This window comes from Tenebrio molitor, chromosome 4 (assembly GCF_963966145.1).
Source record: "Tenebrio molitor chromosome 4, icTenMoli1.1, whole genome shotgun sequence".
Taxonomy (NCBI): domain Eukaryota; kingdom Metazoa; phylum Arthropoda; class Insecta; order Coleoptera; family Tenebrionidae; genus Tenebrio; species Tenebrio molitor.
In genome coordinates, this window is record NC_091049.1 from 19,675,551 (window position 1) to 19,689,670 (window position 14,120).

The 14,120-nt window shown below is 36.7% G+C and overlaps 1 protein-coding gene and 1 long non-coding RNA gene across 3 annotated transcripts; both read left to right on the forward strand.

Annotated features, from left to right (window-relative positions):
- Positions 1-28: 28 nt before the first annotated feature.
- On the forward strand, positions 29-2,202 carry LOC138128368 (very long chain fatty acid elongase AAEL008004-like). Of its 2 annotated transcripts, XM_069044572.1 has the most exons (6): positions 29-347; positions 399-589; positions 639-770; positions 954-970; positions 1,301-1,526; positions 1,571-2,200. In XM_069044572.1, the coding sequence occupies exons 2-6, from the start codon at positions 407-409 to the stop codon at positions 1,742-1,744; spliced, it is 732 nt and encodes a 243-aa protein (XP_068900673.1). In that variant the 5' UTR covers positions 29-347; positions 399-406; the 3' UTR covers positions 1,745-2,200. The 2 variants fall into 2 exon arrangements, with proteins under 2 accessions (XP_068900673.1, XP_068900674.1); XM_069044573.1 differs by having other exon boundaries at positions 29-589; positions 1,571-2,202.
- Positions 2,203-4,598: 2,396 nt separating this feature from the next.
- Positions 4,599-13,879, forward strand: LOC138128403 (uncharacterized). The gene is made up of 2 exons (XR_011158639.1): positions 4,599-11,502; positions 11,736-13,879. It is a non-coding gene; the product is annotated as an uncharacterized lncRNA (long non-coding RNA).
- The last annotated feature ends 241 nt before the right edge of the window (positions 13,880-14,120 follow it).

The following is a 14,120-nucleotide window of genomic DNA, read 5'->3' on the forward strand; positions in this document are numbered from 1 at the left end:
AAAAACTGTGAAGACAATTTATATTATTTGAAAAATCTAGTGGATCATACATAAAAATCTGATTATAAACATTCCTTCTCAAAAAGCTGTTTTCCATACCAACATTTACATACACAAATCTTCTATGTGCGCCCACATTGTGATTTAACTTCTTATTTACTTTTTGACTTAGGCTGTCACTGTGGTGGTGTCTTATAAATAATCAATTTTAACTACAACCGCCACAATATTTTTTAGATATTAAAGAATCATTATTATACAGTTGCCTCATCAACCCGTATTAAACTTTAGAATTTGTATTTGGTTTGATTTATATGATTTATCGATTGAATTGTTAAAAGAGTCAGGTAATGTATTTTCTTGGTAACAGTCATGTTATTATTTAAGGATTTCTGTAGATCCGCGAATGGACGGTTACATAATAATGAGATCGCCAAGTCAACTGATTGCAATTGTGATCACATATTTTATTTTCGTTTTCAAACTGGGACCGTGGTTAATGAAAAATCGACAACCGTTTGATTTGAAAATTGTTGTGGTGTTATATAATTTGTCTCAAATCATCTGGAATTTTGTCACGTTTATGCAGGTAAACACATTATTTTAAAATTCATGATTTTTCAATATTTTTATTTTAGTTAGCAAGCCATTTTTCACATTTTAGTATCTTTTGTAGTGAAGTTGAAAACTCAAACTATGAACTAGGTATTATTTTTGCTCGTTTACATTATACATACGTACTTATGAAAATATATGACTTCGTTGATACGGTAAGTTTTCAGATACATTTTAATACATCTAAGTTTAATCAATCAAAATTAAAGTAATTTTCTTTTAATAGAAACATCTTTGTCTTTACGATCATGCTTTTAAGGATAGATAGATCTTAAGATGTTTCTGCTCCTATTTCTTTTCTATTCCGTTTTTTTTTACAATAATTTTTTTTATTTTAGGTATTATTTGTTCTGCGGAAATAGTATATAACGGTATTAGGCCGATATGGGTTATATAACAGATGAGGTTGAGATTTTATAATCAACCGAGTCTGTTATATCCATATCGGCCGTATGTTGTTTTATAGTTTTCTTTATACCAATAATACTTAACATTTATTTGTAAGACTGACATTTCTCTTTACTTCAAAAATTAAATTTAGTTGTCATTTGTGCCGTAACCGTAGCAACGGCAGCAAAAATAACGGCCTCGGTCTGATAATTTTGAATAACGGCCTAGACTGTTATAGGTATCATATCAATCAAGCATTGAGTACTGATAAATCCTAATAACAGTATGGTATAAAGAAAAAATCCCAACAGATCAGCTTTCTCCATCTGTATCATCACTCCATGATTTTCTTCTGTTCTTGGATAAGCGGAAAGTATTTTCCTGGAGGTCATTCATATTATTTGACTTTGGCCAATACATTAATACATTCTCTTATGTACTCCTACTATTTGTTCACTTGTTGCAATTCAACGTATGCTAGAAATTCACCGATAAAACGACACGTAACACTTTTACAAATTGTAAGTTGCAAAAGTGAGTTTAAAAAAGTAATTTTCATTTTTAGATACAACTTGTTTTGGTGCTTTTAATTTATTTTCTGGCTTTGATAAATCCAAGATGTTCATATCCAAAATATTTCTTGGTTTTTAGCTCATGGAATTTTCTTATAATGATTTTTCTTTTTAGTAAATTGTACATAGAAACTTACGCTACAACAACGAAAGTTAAGGATAAGTAGATGTTTTGTCACAGGAATTGACTGGGATGCATGCATTTTAATTAATTAATAGTGCTATTCTCTAAGCAAAAGTTGCCCACTGTAACTCTATAACTCTATAAGCTACAGTCTGTATAAGCACTGTAAAGCCTCTGTAAGTCATAATAAATGTCGGTACATGTAATCTTTGTTAATAAATATTTAATAATAATAAATAACAGTTATTGATTGTATAAGTGTTTTAGATAGCATTTTATCCACGCAAGAATGTTTAAACGCGAGTGCGAACGCACGACTAAAACACGAATGCAATATAGCGTTTTATCCACAATTACAAGCCCAAATTATTATTTAAAATACCACAAACAATGTCCCTTCTGAAACTCGGTGAAACTCAGAACGCGAGGTGCTGGTTGCTGAGGTTATTTGTCGTTTATTTTTTCGTTTTACTCGAAAGTGGCTAAAATGGAAAAAGTTGAGTCTATTCCTCAAGGAATCTTTGAAGAAGCCCAAGAAGCATCTCAGCGTTTATTACCAGAAAAGTCTAAAGAACATTACGAAAAAGAATTCGCTGAATTCAACAAGTGGAGAGAACAATGCCAAGTAAGGGTAATCAATGAGGAAGTCATGCTCTCATATTTTTTGAATATCAAAAAAAAACTACGAGCGTCATCAATGTGGAGCAAGTATTCTATGCTGAAGACTACAATAAAAATTTACAAAAAATAAGTAATCTAATATATAAAATTCTCTTGTCACAGGTTTAGTTATCATACTCCTCCGAAACGGCTCAACCGATTTTGATAAAATTGTATATGCATATTCAGTAGGTCTGAGAATAGGTTGTTATCTATTTTTTATACCCCTAAGTGATAAGGGTGGTTCACCCCAAATTTTATTTTTTTATTTTTTGGACAAAATTGTTTATTTTTATTTTTTTATGATGTGGCATTAGAAAATACATACAACCCTAAATTTTCACCCTTCTACCATCAACCCCTATTTTTTAATAGCGATATTAGTAATTCAATAATTTTCAACCCCGGTCGATAACTTGATCGTTCAGTTAATTCAGTGACTTCATATAACCTCAAAAGTACTCAACATGTGTCACGAGCTCACACCAATGATTTTTATTGTGTTACACATTGTTGGATTTGTCTCCGCCCCGATTAGCAGAATAACTATTAAAACACCGAATAACTAACGAAAAAAAAATTATGAAGAAAATTCATTTTGTAAGGTTATGTCATCTGTCATTGTGCGCGCATTGACAATTTGAACTTAATTGAGATTTAACGTCAGCTGAGTTTTAATACCAAGTGTGATCAATGGTGATCAACACGTATTACTCTTACCTATTTTTGCATTGTACAGGGTGCGACAACATAACTTCTTTTTTTGAAATGCGCGCCATTCAGACTGTAATGGGGCGGGAGCGGTCTCATTCGGAAGCCGTGGTCCCGTGGTTTTAAAGATTTGTTCCCTATCTCCGTCAGCTGCCATCATGCGTTGTCAGGAGGGAGCACTATTTGAAAAAAGCCGAAATGCCGCGTAAATGCGCACTGCCATAAAGTGGTACTAAATGCAGAGCGCACCATGTGGAAAGATCCCAGCAGAGGGCCAGCAGCGTGGAGGGAGAAAAGACTGGAGATGGCACTAATTCAAAAAAGTGTACCGGCCCGCGAAAACTACAGAGTCATAAAAGGTTTCTGAATATAGATGCTAGGCCAATGCCTTCCTTCGCCTTCCTTCCAGGCGCATGTGCTTCTTTATCTAGCGCATTGTGGACTGGGTCATAAAAGGTTGTTGCACGTGCTTTTAGAGGGTTCGGATTTTTAACATGGGAAGCATAGGAAATGCCATCTCCAGTAAGGTTCTCGATTATAAAAGGTAACGACAACGGTTGCGCCAATATTTTCATCTCACTTAATTTGGAGTCTATGCAAGTTAATCTGTTCGACACAGATACAAACATCCCGTAAAATTGTGTATAACTCTGTCTTTGTCACACTCACGGCATTTGTCGATCTGTCCTCTCTTTTAATTTGGAGTCTCAAAAATGAACAATGAGTTGTCGCTACCTTATTTATCATCGAGAACCTTACATTTCCAGTCTTTTCTCCCTCCACGGCCGGCAGTGTCACTAACGCTTGCGCGTAGTTTGAGAAGAGTCATAAAGTGGTACTAGAGAGTGGCCGACCGCTACCGCATCTAAAGCATTGACGGTATAGGACTATAGCACAGTGTTACGGGACGAAGTCGAACGTCGGGGCGGAGCCCCAGGGGGGGCGAAGCGCCACAGACGTCGGAGTCCTCGTTGATGAAGGGGGGTGCCACCGAGTGCCGGGGGCGACTACGGTGACGGTTTCGGTGGTGCGGTCGGCCGAGAGGTGGCTGGTCGATTCCGCCAGCGCAGGGACCTCTCGGTGGACGGCGGATGATGCGAGGGGTGGCTGGTCGATGTCGCCAGCGCAGGGACCCCTCGGTGGAGCGTTGATGATGGTGTGAGGGGTGTCTGGTCGATCGTGCCAGAGCAGGGACCCCTCAGGATGTGGTGAAAAGAAAAGTCTCGGTGAAGAGCAAGTCTTTAATGACTCCGTCCGTCTTTTACGACCGGTACGGGAGTAACGTTGACAAAATGTGAGCCCCTATTTATGTGCGCCCGGCTGAGGGCCGAGGCGCCAAGGACGGCTCCTGATTGGTCCGGCCGGAAACTTTGGTGGCGCAGCCGAGAGAACACCTGTGCCTATAAAGAATAAAGGATGGATAAAAGGGAAACGTATAAAAATAGTCGTTTATTTAACGAGTTTGCGTGTAAATTGGACCATTTTTGGCATGAGTGGGCCAGTTTAAAACGCGAGTGAAACGTGTTTTAAAGGGCCACGAGTGCCAAAAAAGGCCAAATTTACACACGAACGAGTTGAATACAACGTATTTTTATTCGACTAGCCTCTTCAAGGCTCAAAATTCGCTTAAAATCTGTAAAATTAGCTTGACGTTTCGTTTTGACAAGTTGTGACATTTATCAAAATCCGTTCACACAAGAGAAAGTTCTCAAATTCTGACAGTGTCGAACAAAAAACATTATTAAGATTTCAACGATTTTAATACTTAGTACGGTCGGTGGACAAATAAAACTGGGACACTTAAAATTTAGTCTATGTAAATCAGACCATTGAATAGTCAATATATTTGTCAGTGTCTATATAATATGTCATACCAAAGTTAACCTATTTGTAATAAAGCCGTAATTAAACGATGCAAATTTGTAAATTTTGACTTATGTGATTGTCATTTTTGTCCTAGTTTTATTTGTCCATCGACTGTACATATTCGCTAATTATTCAAAGTGGTAAGTTTTTTCTTTGTACTACGTTTTTCATGTTGACAAGCATTCTTTTTATTTTTACTATAATTATTTAACACTATATTGCTCATAATTAATGCCGCAAGGACGTATATTTTTTCACATGGTGTTCCACATTCGCATACAACACTAAAATCAACATAAAGGTTATCTGATTTTATACTTTTAATTGCTAATGTGGTTAATACTCGTACTTTTTGATGATTCTTTTTGTTCAAGAATTGTTAAAAACTTCTTCAGCACCAATTTATCTCACTGTTTTTGATTCAAACTCACAAAAACACTATTTAACAAACGTAGACTGATGAAGGAATAGACCCACACGCGACGTTGCCAGATTTCTAACTTCACGGCTTGTAAGTAGAGATGGCTGTGGCTATAGGGAATGCTCCCTCCTGTTAATACTACCTCCATGGTTGGAAGAGTGGTGATGGAGACCCTGCGTTTGCCGTCGAGGTCTACTTTTCAAACTGATATTCTGTGATCGCAACCCTTCCGAAATCGCTTCAATGTTGGGTCGTGTCCCGAACCAGAAATCAATTGTTACATGGGTCACTACGTTCAGACAAACCGGGAGTGCGACAAGACGAAGAACTGGAGTTTCACTTCAGTAAGGGGCAATTTGTAGTAGAGAACTCGCTCGCCAGATTTGGCCCCTTGCGATTTTGTTTATGGGTTTTTTTGAAATCTCGCGTTTATATCAACTATCTAAGGACCCTACAAGACCTGAAGGCCAACATCCGTGCAGAAATTGCACATCACGTGACGTGAATACGAATGAATAATCTCCGTCGGAGGGCGTAGTGCTTAGCATTAAATTAAGGTACAGTTGGTTGCAAAAAAAAAACGGGAACTGTCAGAATAAAATTGACACATTTTTACAATTTTTTACATAGTGTGAAACCTTCTTACGAGAGATAGGTTAGAATTAGAGTCAAAATTCAGACATTTTTAGAAATTATTTGATAGGTATTGTCGAGTAGACAATTAATTGACAAATAAACAAAACCAAATTTACATTAGAAAAATTTTCGTTTCCCGTTTTTTTTTTTGCAACCAACTGTATTAAATTTGTTTGTGTATGCATTAAATCATTAAATTTCAATTCATTTTAATTATTCATTTTATCTTAATAAAAAAACTTAATTTAGTTCACCTAATAAGTTAACACAACATTTATCGATTCTGAGGCGGTACGAAGTTCGCCGGGTCAGCTAGTTATTCCATAAATTTCAAATGATTTGTATTAATTAATTTTCCATTTTCACTTATCTACACTGGGCCAAAAAATTGTCGCAACACATCGAATTTCGAAAATATTGTTTGTTTCATGATGAGAAAAGATATCTACAAAAACGTAAACGTCCTAACATAATATTGACATAATAATAAGTTATAATATGTATATCATTTTTTAAGTAATTCAAAAATACATTTAGTGTTGCGACAATTTTTTGGCGCAGTATAGTAGTGGATACAATGCTAGTTAATACAGACAAAAGTCGTTTTAAAATGTGATTGTGGATAATAGTATATTGTTAGTATGTATAACAAGTGTTAAAAATGAAAGATTTCACACGAGTTTGCAGAATTGAGCCACAAGCCGTAGGCGCGAGACTTAAGCAAACGAATGTGAAATCGAATCTTCAACACACGTGTTATACACGATATTTTTCCGACGACCACAAAAAAAGACTAATATTCGGCATCCCTTTTTAGTAACTAGCAGGTAGACTAGACTAGCACGTCGGCAGGCAAAAACTTACCACTATCGTAAATCGTCATTATTATAATTTTTACAACCTATCCTAAACCAATTACAAGTGAAGAAGCTAAAGTTCCAATTTCTCATTACCAAAGATAGTATTTATTCTCTCTTCCACTTGCTAAGGGTCAAGTTAAAACTTCAAATATCATTCGGCAGAGCACTCTAGCAGCGGACAAAATAATTATGCCATCGCGCGGAACGGTAGACATCGTTAATCATCGGCCTGTGTGCAAAATAAAAACACACAGCTGTCGGCCAATCGTATTTCTCAAATTTTTCATTTCACACGGGTAGGCCGTTCGTTCGTCTTCGTGTTGAAATTGTTTGCAATTTTAAATTTTCACTAAGGGAAAACCGTGTGAAATGTGCCATATTGCATAGTGGTCGCGGGAACATAATAATTTGTTAATAAAATAATCTGCAATTTTATAACTGATTGCCGATATATTTAAAATGATAAATCTACAATACACAAAAAAGTAGGGTTTTCAAACACTTCAAATTTAAACTTCGCCGCTTCTAATTTATTTTCTGCCAATTTCAGCTGTTCTTCATTACAATTATCTTTTTTAAACTCTTCCAGCAATTGTTTTAATAGAGCAATTTTCTTTAGGCATCCTTGTTCTTTTAAATATAGTATGATCAAAAAGTCTGTGGATCAGAGTAGCCGTGGAATTAACAAGCTATCTAGGAAATTATTTATTTCAATGATTTTTGACATTTATTTGACAACTTTCAAGTTAGCAGGTTATAATTCAAAATGTTTCAAAGAGAACATACAATTTTTATTATTAAATCATACTACAGTAATGGAAATCGTGGTGAAAATGGTGATTGGATTTATTCGCCTCGTTTATGTTTAAACGAGTTCAGTGAGATTAGCACTACTTTGAAGTACACATAAAAACTACGGGCAGTAGAAGTAAATAATTCTATAGATGGTTTTTACATTTAATGGCTACCGCTATCCAAAGACTTTTTGATCATACGAGTTTTTCTTCTTACTTTGTTCAGAACATTTTTCGTTTCCCAACATTCCCATCGCTTCTTTTATCTAATTCTCCAGTGGAACACATTCTTCATTAATTCTATCGTGCGTTCATTTAAATTTATCGTCAAAGTTGGCGTTGGAGAGTCGATTGAGAACGCACCACTCGTGTAAAAGCGTAGATTTAAACAGCTGATCCGTGATTCGTTACCCGTATAGTGCGTTCACAATCGAGTCTTCAACGTCTACTTTGAGGATAAATTTAAATGAACGCACGATATCATCATCTGCATCACCGCTACAATCAGGTTGGGGTGAATTATTTTTTCCCCGCTGCTGCAAAACCCGCAACTACGAGAAGTTCTGGAGATCCCGTCACCACCACCTTACCCCAGACAGCAAGACCTCGATCTTCTAACGATGACAACTTAATTTCTTCACCGACACCGTCACCAGTTTTTAGTCTGCTGTCGGCAATTTTTCTACACTTTGCTCTAATGGCATTTTTACAGTCACTAAAACGGCTGTCAATTTATAAATATGCAATAGATGAAGTAATAAAAAATATCGTCGTCTACACTAGCAAAGCACGTAACTCCAAAATGCAAAATCTTACAGGAGCAACAATAAACTGTACTAGAAACAAAATTGCATTTTGTGATTTTTTTTAAATTCTTTAATATTTTATGTTTCTAATTAAAATGAATGTTTAAACAGAAAAAACCTATACATTTTACCTTCTGATTAATTAAATGGGGTAAACAAATCTTTTTCACTAAAATGTGGAGTTACGTGCTTTGCTAGTGTAGCCGACGATATAGTTCTTATCTTTGCCCATTCTTTTGGCCATGAAACGGGACCAGCACCAATTGCGTTTAATTTCTTGGAGAATCGCCCTCAAATGTCACATGATTTATATTGACAAATCACAACTCCGAATTATTTGAATAGCAACCAATCACAATTTAATTAAGCGGAAATTTTCCCTAGGGAAAATTTCCGATATAATTTACCTAGGGAAAAGTTTTTTCGGGCGATTCTCTTCCGAATATACCTCGGGACAGATATATATCACCAGAAATTTGTTCTTGCAGTCCAACACTCGTGTTTGTCGCTCAAAATTACCCTCGGGCTAGCGCCCTCGTGTAATTTTCTTGCTACAAACACTCGTGTGTCAGGACTGCTCGAAAAAATTTCCGGCAATATATCTGTCCCTTGGTATATTATACAGGGTGTCCCAGAACTGGCTCCCCAGAGAAAAAAGGGAGCCTTAGGGCGAATATATTAACGTGTATTTTGAAGAAAAAAAGTCCTATCTCAAATGATAACCGAGAAAAGACATTCTGAAGTTGACCAATTAGAGTTGAGCATCATTAAGGTGGAATAATCGCAATTTTGCGTTGCCTAGGTTTCCTTTTTATCTGTAAACCTCTATAATTCTGTCGATTAGGTTTGGTCCACTACATTTATTAGAATGATTGTTTACGTCAGTTTGACATTTGTTACACAATTTCGCTGCGATATTTAATTCAAGTGTATCATTTAACATGTATTCTTCCTCTGAGTACGTAGATATGATTCTTACTTTTGCGCGATGTGGGAACAATGCACGTGAAGCAGTAAAGTTGTACCGTGAACAATTTCCACAAAGACAAAGTCATCCGGATCATAAAACAATCCTGAAATTAATCGCTCGGGGTCGAGAAACGGGTCAGATGCAGCCAGTTCGAAGAAGAAGTTGGGGGTACTCCAAGAAATGTAAGGACTGTCGAACACGAGGAAGCCGTATTGAATGTCTTTGAGGAAGACGGCACCCGGAGTATTCGAACAGTTTCTCGTGAAATGGGTTTATTCAAGAGTTCGGTGCAGAGAGTTCCAGCTGATAATAGGAGGCACCCGTACCACTATACAGGAGTACAACATCTTCTGTCAGAGGATTATCCAATTAGGCGAGAGTTTTATCTGTGGTTAATAAACCAAAACGATGCTCCACATTTCTTGTCACGGATACTGTTTTCTGATGAGATTTTACCGGTAAGGTTGTTCCAATTATCACAACCTTCATATCTGGGCAGAGGAAAATCCAAGAGAATTATCTCCCAGAGGTTTTCAACATAGGTTTTCTGTGGACTGGGCTATTGGGCGATCGTTTGGCAAGTTAAAATTCCGAATCCCCGGCTCTAGATTGGACCGTTTCAATTCTCCGCAAGATTAACGGGGGCAAGATATGCTCAGTTCATTGGCACGGAGCTACCTGATTTACTTGAAATTGTACCTCTTGCTTATCGCATAAATGACTGGTTCCAACATTTTAGTAGAAACGTTCGGGAAATTTTGGATAACCAATATCCACAGCGCTGGATCGGTCGAGGAGGACCGCATCATTGGCCTGCCAGGTCTCCAGATCTGAATCATTTATCGGCGGCCCATAAATTCAGAGGCTGATCTGAGAGTTCGAAATCAGGAGGCTTTGTTTCAGTTACTGAAGAAATGATAACTAACGCTACTACAAGAAGTTTGTTACGTAGAGCACAATTGTGCATACAAATGAATGGTGGTCATTTCGAACATCTGCTTTAACATTGTTACCTATTTAAATAAATGGTTCTTTTTAGAATCGCCATTTTTATTGTTTTATTTCGAATTTTGCAATTGTCAAGTCTTGATGTTGATGACAGATAAACGTCAACGAATTTTTATATCGGAAAACGTCAAAATTCCAGTTGCCCAAACATTTTATTGATTTGTGCGATATCAGAGATTTTTTGTTGTTGTTTAGCAACCGATCGGATTTTTTAGTAATACCTGAGGACGAGCTTCCGGGAATGGTGAAATTAAAAACTTTATAACTCGGTAATTTGAGCTAGCAGAAAATTTATTTTAGTCAATTTGGAGTCTCTTTTGTTGTCGGCACATGCCTGTTTTCTCTGGGGAGCCAGTTCTGGGACACCCTGTATATGACAACTTACCCAAAGACTTCAAAATGTAATTTGGGGAAATGGTTGGAGTTAATTTGCCAGAACGAAAAATATCATCCGTTAATTTCAAATATTCTCCGTACTGCTCGGAGATTGTATTTTGGCACCTTTTTCGTTTTTCAATGTTCATTTCAACACATTCCATTTTTGAAAGGTACAAAATATATTTTGTTCACTCAATCAAAGCTTACTTCACTAATTTTCAAATGTATTAAATTGGCAAATGCTTACAGGGGTATTTAGAGAATACTAATTTTAAGTATCTCTGTAAGGACGTTTTTTACATTGCTCTGTTAGCTACATGCTGTAACTTTTTACATTATGCACTGAAATTTTAGAGAATAGCACTACAGGGTGTCTCAAAATTCGCGAATTCCGAAATCAGAGCGTGGCACAGTGGTCCGGTTTGTCGCCGTAGCGCGAAAAAAATCAAAAACGTTACATTGCATTGCAAGTTACATTTTCAAAACAAGATACTATTATAGCATCTTCAGAAACAAGTTTTTCCAGGAAGTACCTATCCGTTAGGGTTTAGCAGGTAAGAAAGCGCCAAGATACGCCGGGATGTTGATAAGCTCCGTTAGTTACCCTTTGCGTTTCGAGTTGACCACTGCCCTCTCTGAATACAAGTGACGTGTTTTGCACAATTTACAGCAATGAGTGAATCAAAACCAGGTAGGTAATAGCTTTTTTGACCTTTCCTTGCTACATTTCCCATGGAAAACTCTCTTCCTAAAGTGGAAACTTGTTTTTTTAAATTTCTAACATTATAATTGACTTACAAAAAAATGCAAGAATTTGCAAGTGTGGGCGCTATTATTTATTGGTAAAGACATTATAAAAGAAAAGCATATTAAAATATGAAGTGCGTACGAGTGCGATTTTTTAAATTATACCAATTTTTCTAGGTCCGTCCGGGATAGTCACACATTTGGACTTATTTTCCGTGTGGTACGCACACAAACGTTCGAAAAGAACAGTGGTACTGTTCCACCTTAAAGAGTTTGTAAGGGACAAGATTAACGCCAATGAAAGTGATCTGGAGAAAGCTCTTTTGAATTTTACAAAAGCCATTGAAGGTCGCTGGAAAAAGTGCACTCGCAATGTTAAAGCATTTAAATCCACAAATCACGACTGGCTTAACACGAGTTTAAAAATTCCATTAAATACACAATCAGAAGAGTCTACAAAAAAACGTGGTCGCCCCTCAAAAGTCTTTGAAGAATGTGGAACTCGAGGAAAATTAATAAAGACAAAAAATTTAGTGGAAGAAACATCGCTGGAAAAATTAACATTTGCAACCCAGACACAACTCCGAAAATCGGGCAAACGGTCAGCTGCTGCTGTTGTCTTTGATGTAACGTCTACGACACCAACAAGAGCAAAAAAATATAGAAGATCATATGAAACTATAAAAAGTGGTGAAAACGTCGCTTATAGTCCTGAAGAAGCTTTGTCTCTTATTATTAATGCTAAATTAAGTAAGAGACAATATTTGCTAATTCGAGTAGAAGCGAAAGCAAGAAATGCCCCCATCTATCCTTCCTGGCACCATATATTAGAAGCAAAGCAAAAGTGTTATCCTAATTTGGGGTCTATACAAATTACAGAATCATCGGCCGAAGTAAGACTACAGGATCTGCTAGATCTGACAACACGGAGAATATTTTCCCTGCAAGACGAGCTCGTGACATCTTTACCAGAGGGTTCCAAAAACTTTAAAATGCTATGTAAATGGGGTTGCGATGGTAGCTCTGGTCAAAGTTCATACAAACAACGTTTTTTTGAAAGTGGTGTTGATGATTCGTCTGTTTTTGTGTTGTCACTCGTACCTCTCCAGGTGTATTGTACAATGGCTTCTGACGATAAAAAAATTATAATATGGCAGAATCCAGCCCCTTCGTCTACCCGCTTTTGTAGAGCGATAAAATTTGTGTTCACAAAGGAGTCAGATGAAGTAACTAAGAAGGAAACTGGTGAAATTGAAAGACAAATTGAAAAACTTGTGCCTACAGTTGTAAAGGATAATATTACAGTGAGTTTTGAGCTGCTTTTTACAATGGTAAACGGAAAAGTGTGCAATTCAATGACAGACACGCGTAGTGCACAAATTTGTTATATTTGCGGCGCAAAACCTACCGAAGTAAATAATTTAAGTAAAGTGTATAGCAAAACACCTAATGTTAAACACTACAGTTATGGATTATCGGTTTTGCATTCTTGGATTCGGTTCATGGAATGTTGCTTGCACATAAGCTATAGACTCACAATAAAAGTGTTTCAAGTTCGAGGAGACAATAACAAAAAAGTGGTTGCAGAGCGAAAAAAAATTATAATTGATGAGCTTCGTCAGAAATTAGGAATTTTAGTCGATCAACCAAAGCCTGGGTTTGGCTCCACAAATGACGGAAACACTGCCCGTACTTTCTTCCGTAACCCAGAAGTCAGTGCCCAAATTACTGGATTAAATGAAGAACTAATCAGAAGATTCAGTGTGATTTTAAAAGCAATGTCCACTGGGTTTCGTATAAATACGGAAAAATTCGAGGCATACGCTAAAGAAACGGCTCAGTTATACATTGATACTTATCCTTGGTACTATATGCCCCCTAGTGTACACAAGGTCCTTATCCATGGCAGTGAGGTAATAAAAACTGCGGCTCTACCAATAGGACAACTCAGCGAAGAAGCACAAGCGAAAAATAAAGACTTTAAATTTGTGCGCGAGCATCATACGCGGAAAATATCCAGGACTTCGACGAATGAGGATCTACTCCACTATTTACTGCTTTCTTCAGATCCAATAATTTCACACTACTCACGGCAAAGATTGTCCAATTATAAAAATAAAATTAGTGCGGACGTATTACCTCTATTAGATGAACCTGATATAACATTAGAAAAAGCGGATAACGAAGAAGTGGAAAATCTCAGTGATGATGAGTTCGATTCGTCAGACAGTGATTAAGTTAGGTTTTTTGTATACAAAAATTAGTTCTAAGAATTAGATTTAGGAATAAGTCGATTTAAATAAATTGGTAATTTTTGGCAACTCTTTTTCTAATTAGGGATGATATAGGGGTGGTGAGTAAAGGGTAATATATAAATATCATGTTAATTATAATAATTAAGGTATATACTGTCATTCTGCCTTAAACTTTTTAGGAAATGGTTCATACTTTTGATTGAAACATTTTTTTCGCGCTACGGCGACAAACCGGACCACTGTGCGTGGTAGGGAAGGACCCAGTGGAGCTCGAAAAATACTTAGAAAAAAAAATTCGCTCTTCCTG

Bases quoted from the DNA above. Each gene is read 5' to 3' on its own strand.
- LOC138128368 (XM_069044573.1), top strand. From the start codon at position 407: ATGGACGGTTACATAATAATGAGATCGCCAAGTCAACTGATTGCAATT. The intron at 590-638 runs GTAAACACATTA...TTTTTATTTTAG, and splicing joins ATTTTGTCACGTTTATGCAG to TTAGCAAGCCATTTTTCACA. The intron at 1,527-1,570 runs GTAAGTTGCAAA...TTTCATTTTTAG, and splicing joins ACGTAACACTTTTACAAATT to ATACAACTTGTTTTGGTGCT.